Source organism: Myotis brandtii, unplaced genomic scaffold (genome assembly GCF_000412655.1).
Source record: "Myotis brandtii unplaced genomic scaffold, ASM41265v1 scaffold657, whole genome shotgun sequence".
NCBI lineage: Eukaryota > Metazoa > Chordata > Mammalia > Chiroptera > Vespertilionidae > Myotis > Myotis brandtii.
In genome coordinates, this window is record NW_005370552.1 from 3701458 (window position 1) to 3708703 (window position 7246).

General features: G+C 39.4%; 1 protein-coding gene across 1 annotated transcript in view; it reads right to left on the reverse strand.

The window, feature by feature from the left end:
- Positions 1-7246, reverse strand: part of MAOB (monoamine oxidase B) — a 39628-nt gene that overhangs the window by 14072 nt on the left and 18310 nt on the right. Inside the window, exons 4-5 of the mRNA XM_005880881.2 lie at positions 7117-7208; positions 1472-1613 (exon numbers count right to left, since the gene is read on the reverse strand). Of these exons, the coding sequence (XP_005880943.1) occupies positions 1472-1613; positions 7117-7208 (234 nt within the window). The remainder of the gene's footprint in view (positions 1-1471; positions 1614-7116; positions 7209-7246) is intronic.

The following is a 7246-nucleotide window of genomic DNA, read 5'->3' on the forward strand; positions in this document are numbered from 1 at the left end:
AGTGTCTTTCACCATTGCTGTCTAACTAGTGATAGCTGGATTTTGACAAAATTATAGGTTTTCTAACAGTCACTTTCCAGGCTATGTTTTTGCAGATTTCCAGACTCCAACCTCAGGTGGACAACCTCACCCTGACCCCATGCCCTATCTCCCTGGTCACTATCCCTACTCTATGTATCATCTGCATCCTTTTATTGAGTTGCTGGGTCTGGTGAAGCTGTACCTACAGCTGGACCATGACTTGCATGAGCCTGTTTTTCCCATCCTTATTACTCAGGCTCAGAACCTCCCTGGCCCACTCATCCCCAGGCCAGCCTACTCTCTGTTTCAAGCTGCCCATCTCATTCTGGGTCAGGTGCCTGCTGCTTCTGTGGCCACTGCACCATCTTTTCTGAGCCCTGCTAAAGCTTCCAAATGTTCTACACAGTTGAACTGACTGCCTCCTCCCAAATTTTCAGTTCAATTAATTTTTAATATGTTTTTATTGACTTCAGATAGAGGAAGGGAGAGGGAGAGAGAGATAGAAACATCAATGAGAGAGACTCATTGACCAGGTGCCTCATGCACGCCCCCTCCTGGGGATCAAGTCCACAATCCGGACATGTGACCTGATTGAGAATTGAACCGTGACCTCCTGGTTCATGGGTTGATGCTCAACCACTGAGCCATACCAGCTGGGCTCAGTTAATTTTTAAAAAGACTATTTCAAATAAGCTTAGGAAGAACAGAAGGAGGAAAGGAGAAAGAAGAGGGAAAATGAAGAGGAGGAAGAGGGTGAGGAAAAAGAAGAAAAGAAAAATGACTACCAAGCAGATTATATAAGAATTCTAATCTACTTCTTGCTATACCTAACACAGTGCCTTTTACAATGCTGGGGCTCAGGAAATAGGCAATGAATGAATTAATTAATTCCACATGTGTGTGTTTTAAGTTGAAATGCATTTCTGACTTTCCTTGTTGAATTTACCAAGAAGTGCTCATCATGTTCATCAGATGTCCTCCTATAAGTATATAAAAGAGAGAAGCTTAATCCTTTTAAAAATATATTTTATTGATTTCAGATAAGAAGGGAGAGAAATAGAGAGATAGGAATATAATGATGAGAAAGAATCATTAATTGGCTGCCTCCTGCATGCCCCACATGGGGGATGGAGCCTGCAACCTGGGCATGTGTCCTGATCGGGAACTGAACTGTGACCTCCTGGTTCATAGGTCAAAGCTCAACCACTGAGCTACACCAGCCAGGCTGAGAAGCCTAATCTTAAAATTACATTGGCTGCTGGGTTCTTACATTGGGTACCTAACAGACTGTCCCTCACAAAAGTCACCTTGAGCTGCTGTGATATAGTTCTGAGAGCCACAAGACTGCCTCCTGATTCATCCCATCCATTCATGACTGAAGGGTGATGTCAGTCTTTCATTTTAGGCAGTGGTGATTTTCTGTTGAAATGGTGGAGGTATGGATAGGTACCTGCCCTCCATTGGTTGTTGAGATGATCCTGACCGTGCCTCCACACTGCTTCACATACCATAGGAACCACAGAGCAGAGACCTCATGGGTCTCTGCAGTGACGCACAGGTTCACAAAGAGAGTAGCGAGCTTCTTTGCAGATCTACTCAGGAAGAAACAAGAGAAAAATTAGCAAATGCAAAAGAGCATCAACTTAATTCTCTGGAAATTATTCAAGCAATATATTTATTTGGCTAAGTTTGGCACAACTTAGCAAGTCACAGAAAATTGTCACTAGAATCCTGTATTAATAAATACTAGAGGCCTGGTGCACGAAATTTGTACACGGGTAGGGTCCCTAGGCTTAGCCTGCAATCATGTCCGATCTCCCTGGTTGCCGGCAGCCAGCCCCGCCCCCTGCCGCAGATGCCACTGGTCGCCCTCTGTGTGTGGGGCGACCAGCGGGGTGATCAGGGCCCTGCTTGCTTGCACCCGCCTTGGTCTGGTGCCACCTGTGTCTGCCACCACCCACCCCTGGTTCCCCATTCCCCATTGGGTGATTGGAGCCTGCCAGCAAGGGGGAGGGATGGAGAGGTTGGACGTTCCCGCCTGCTTTCCGGCCCCACCCACCGCTGCCAGTCACTCTATGTGTGTGAGGAGACCGGTAGGGATATCAGGGCCCTGCTTGCTCGCACCCGCCTTGGCCTGGCACTGCCCACATCTACTGCCACTCACCCCCGGTTCTCCATTCCCCATCAGACGATCGGAGCCTGCCGGTGGCGGGGAGGGACCAAGAGGATGGCCCCCAGGCCCGGATTAGGTGATGGGGGCCTGCGGGCTGGGGGCAGCTCCTGTGTTGAGCGTCTGCCCCCTGGTGGTCAGTGCGCATTATAGTGACTGGTCGTTCCACCATCCGGTCGATTTGCATATTACACTTTTAGATAGATAGATAGATAGATAGATAGATAGATAGATAGATGACATCAGACATTTGGGGAATATGAGATTTACTTTCCCCTTAACCAAAATACCTTACACAGAATCAGCTTGTATTCCATATTCTGTGCTGTCATGATTTCTGCCCACAGTTGCTATGCTTCCAGTGATGCCCATCTCAGTAGAAGGCATCACCTTTCACCCAATTGCTAAGGCCAACACTCTAGAAATCAACCTTAATTTCTCTCTTTCCATCACTCGCCCCTCATCTAATCCATCTGAAATTCTTATTGTCTTTCACCACATTACTCCACCTTCCTCACAATCAATTTAGCATAATTTCTTGCCAGGGGCATTGAAATGATCTACACCCAATCTACTCATTACACTTGAAGCCAGACGCTTTATGCCTCCCTCCCATCCACAGTGCTCTTTCAAAAGTGTAAGTCAAGTCATGATATTCCCTTGCTTATAACCCTCCAGTGGCATCTGATCATAATCAGAATAAGATGCAGATCTTTTACTGTGGCCTCCAAAATCCTAAGTGATGTAGCCCATGCCTACCTTCTCTATTTGTTTCCTGTGCCCTCTCTACTTATTCTAATGTCTCCTCAGAAAGAAGAACTCTTATGTGTCTATGAAAATGAGCATTAACTTCCATATTCCCAGCACCCTGGCATCCTCTATCATTTTACTATAGTATAGTTATCTTTAGAACTCTTTTCATTGTCTTAAATTATCTTAATTGTTATTTTATTATTTTTATTGCTGTCTCCCCCTCTAGAATATCACCAACGATAATATAGATCTTAACTTTCTTGCTCACCATAGTATCCCCTTTAATAAAAGTACCTGGAACATAGTAACTTCTCAATAATTACTTGTTGGATGGCTGAATGAATGGTTGATGAGAAATATCAACTAAACTTTATTTTAAAATTATCTATAATGCACAAAGAATATACTAGGTTCTGTACCAAACACAGAATTAGTCATAGTTATCCATTCATTATACTGCCTAATGGAAGACAAGCTCAAAGAATGGATGAGGGGAAAAATCAATTAATAGCATGTAGATTGGTGAACTTTTGCTTGGAATTGTCAGGTAAATGGCAAGAGGTTATATCCTATCTGAAGGCATACCAGAAAGTGAATGGTTTCATATGATTCTAATGACTGAGATATATCTAACACACCTGAAAATTCACCAGTAATATGTACTTTGAGATCTTTAAATAAGGACCAATCTTCCTTTTGACTTTTACATAAACTTTGTGTTTTGTTAATCTGGTTATGTCCAACTCAGAATTTGCCACCTGGTTGTGCTGTTGACTATGGGTGGAATAAATAATACTGTGTTCTATTTATTGAACTTTTTCACACTCCATGATTTTTAAACCCATTGTCTTATTGAATTGTCATATTATAAAATAGTTATTTTTTAATATTTTTTTACTATTTTCCCCCAGTTCATAAGTTCAAAACAGTCTCAGAGAGGTTAGTAATATGTAGTACACAACTCACAAAATGGTACAACTTCAAACCACATCATGCCTGATTCAAACCTCATTATTTTAATACCTCAGAATGCTTTATAATTAGTCAACTGTCAAGTTGACTCACCAAGAGGCATCTCTCTATTCTAGTGTACCTTTACTTTGGAGATTTGTAGAATCGCACATGACACATATACTAGTTACTGACAATGTTTGCAGCCATAAAAATCTGACAGAACTTTTGTGAAGTTCCCCATCATTTAGTCAGCAAATAGTATAATACATATGTTGAAGTAACTTAGAGTTAGTTTTGTAAAATTCTCATGATAACTGGAGGGATGGAAATTGCTGACTTGTGGTTTCTTTGCAGAGGCAATTTGTGGCATCTATCTAAAGCAAATATCCAAATATTGGTTTAAAATTTTCAAAGTGAAAACATCCTTTGCTGTTTCCTGATGTCCTGTTTCTTGTATTCCTTGTTTTATAGGTGAATCGAGGTGGCATAAGGTAAAGGGAATAATAAATAACTAAAACAATATTGGGGTAGCTAGACAGCCAATATTAAACATAAAAGCATTGCTATGATTGCAGTTGTTATTGCTGACAATTTGGTAAGAAAAAGTAATCCTGGTTTGAAATGGAGAGAGATCTAAAAGTAATTCTTTCTGGAGGGCCAGGCTATTTCTAATCCTTTATTTGATTTACTCTGGAAGCTTTAGTGAGAAAAGAAATGAGAAGAACAATATTTGAGGAATAGAAGGTCAAGAAAGCTAGTGCAATAATTTTTGATTCTTTGTCCTGTTGACTTTTTAAAAGATAAATGTTATTATATTTTCTGCATGAAAAATGTATGCACATATAAAATTTGGAAAATTCACAGAATAAAAAAATAAGAGAATGAGTATCTCCCACGTTTCTGCTTCCGTAAAGACAATCACTAGTCTCAGTCTGATGCATTTTTTTTCTAGTTATAGGTTTTAAAAAGGTTATTTACATAGCTGATCACATTGCAAATTTAATATGTGTTTCCAAAAAGCATTTTACAAATAATAAGTTCTAAGAATGAACAACATTGTTCTTTGAATATATGATTGTGCTTTTAAAACCAGAAAATATTTATCTTTTATATTTTGATTAGGAAAAGTTAGAAAATTACCTTGTTTTCATATATTCCTAATATCTAGGCATGCTTTATTTTGTCAGCCAGCTAACAACCTAGAATTTCACTAAAGGAAGGACTAGGCCAAGGACTATGATAGAAAAAGTCAGATCTCTATGATCCCAAAGGTACACAATTAAACTGATCTTCAAAGAGTTTTGAAGCTCTCTGGGGAGAAAAGACTTAAATGAATTTATTCAAAGCTTTTCATAACATATATAGTCCCCAGCACTGCCAACCAGTTATAAAATGAATGCAGGTAATTAAATACCTGATTTTCTATGTTTAATATTAATATTTTGAAAATCTAGTGTATATAATTTAAAATAAATTCTGCAATTTCATTACAATCAAAATAAATTATATTACAAATTAAAATCTCAAAAAAGTGGTAAATAGCATTAGATAAGTGTTTAAAAGATTATAATTAATAATAGATGTTGACTTCATGACAATAAAAGGTTTTTACTATTCCAGAATTGGTTGCTTTCAAAGGTTAAAGACAGGAGAAGCACAGAGATTGTTTTCACAGGTAATTATATGTTAATAATAGTAACTAAAAACTAGAAGTAACCAAAATGCCCAACAGGGTGATAATAGAGAAATACATTACATTATGGTATTCCCTTTCCATGGAATATTATACAACCATGAAATATGATGTTTGATGAAGCATTTTTAAATATGTGGATAAAAGTTTATATTGTAATATTGTGTTAAAACATTTTGATGGATGCCTATTGCTTTTCAGTTCACATACAATTTCTTTTTTAGAAACAAGAACATCCTATATAATAGACTAATATGCAAATTGACCAAACAGCAGAATGACCAGTCACTATGATGTGCACTGACCACCAGGGGGCAGATGCTCAATGCAGGAGCTGCCCCCTGGTGGTCAGTGCCAGAAGCCGGGCTCATGGCTGGCGAGTGCAGTGGCGGTGGCGGGAGCCTCTCCCGCCTCCGTAGCAGCACTAAGGATGTCCGACTGCTGGCTTAGGCCTGAGGGCTCCTGCGGGGCTGTGGGGCACAGGCCAGTCTAAGGGACCCCCTCTCCCAGTGCATGAATTTCATGCACCAGGCCTCTAGTATATTTATTGTATATACTCAATGACACTGTGATTTTCTATGTTTAATATTATGATATTTTTCAAGCCATTAAATATTATTTTACAACATAATTTAAAGACTGTAGAGTATTATATTTTTAGATGTCCATAATTAAAGCAATTTTCTATTATTAGACATTTACATTTTATCTTTTAAAAATAATGATTTGAATCCCCCTTTCTCTCCCTTCTTCCCTCCCTGTATGCCTTTCTCTCTGTCTTCTTTTCTCTCTCTTTCTTGAAGCTAAATTCCAAGAAGCATGGAAGGACAGTCTCCTTGAACTTAGCTTCCATTTTTCTTCCTTCATTTACCACAAATTCACCAGGCCTATGAACTTATCACCCTTTCCATTTTCCTTGCTGTTCAAGAGCAGTGAGTGTCTTCAGGTGTCTATATAGATAGACTTCATAGTTCATATATAGTCCCCAGCACTGCCAACCAGAATTTAAAGCTTGGCTCATGAATAGTTGCTTTCAACACTACATGCTTTTCATTTAATAAAAGCAGTCAATCCAGTAATACATGTTTCCTCTACAGTTGTAAACTATACAGACATTCTCTAGAAGTTCTTTTCAAATCCTTGAAGAATTGCACCCATAAGGTGTTTTAAACACATATGTTAATGCACCATCTCTACACTTGACCACAAGTGAGAAACACAAAAGTATTCCTACATCAACAACTTGATAATCTTTAAGCTAATGGTCTTTAAGCTGTTCTGAGTAAAGGAGGTGGCACATTCTGGTCTGTTCTGGGTATTTTATGGGATAATTACCAGGTTGGTGGTGCAAAACTCTGACAACTTTAGGGCAGAACCCATTTTCAATATTTTTCAGCATTCCACCTGGCCAAATGGCATGGTTTTAGACACAAAGTAGGTACTTGTCGCATTCGTGTTCAATAGGATTCTAAATTAACCTGAATGACAGTCACAATAAATTCCTGTGTCTAATGGAAAGTCTTACTCAGTCCAGCAGATCTTGTCTAGCAGCTCCTTCATTGTCATGTGGTCCCACTCTTCTGCAAGGGGTGCCTTCCATGGAGCATCACTGGGAATCTACATTCAGATGAGGATTCGGGGGGGGGGGGGATTTT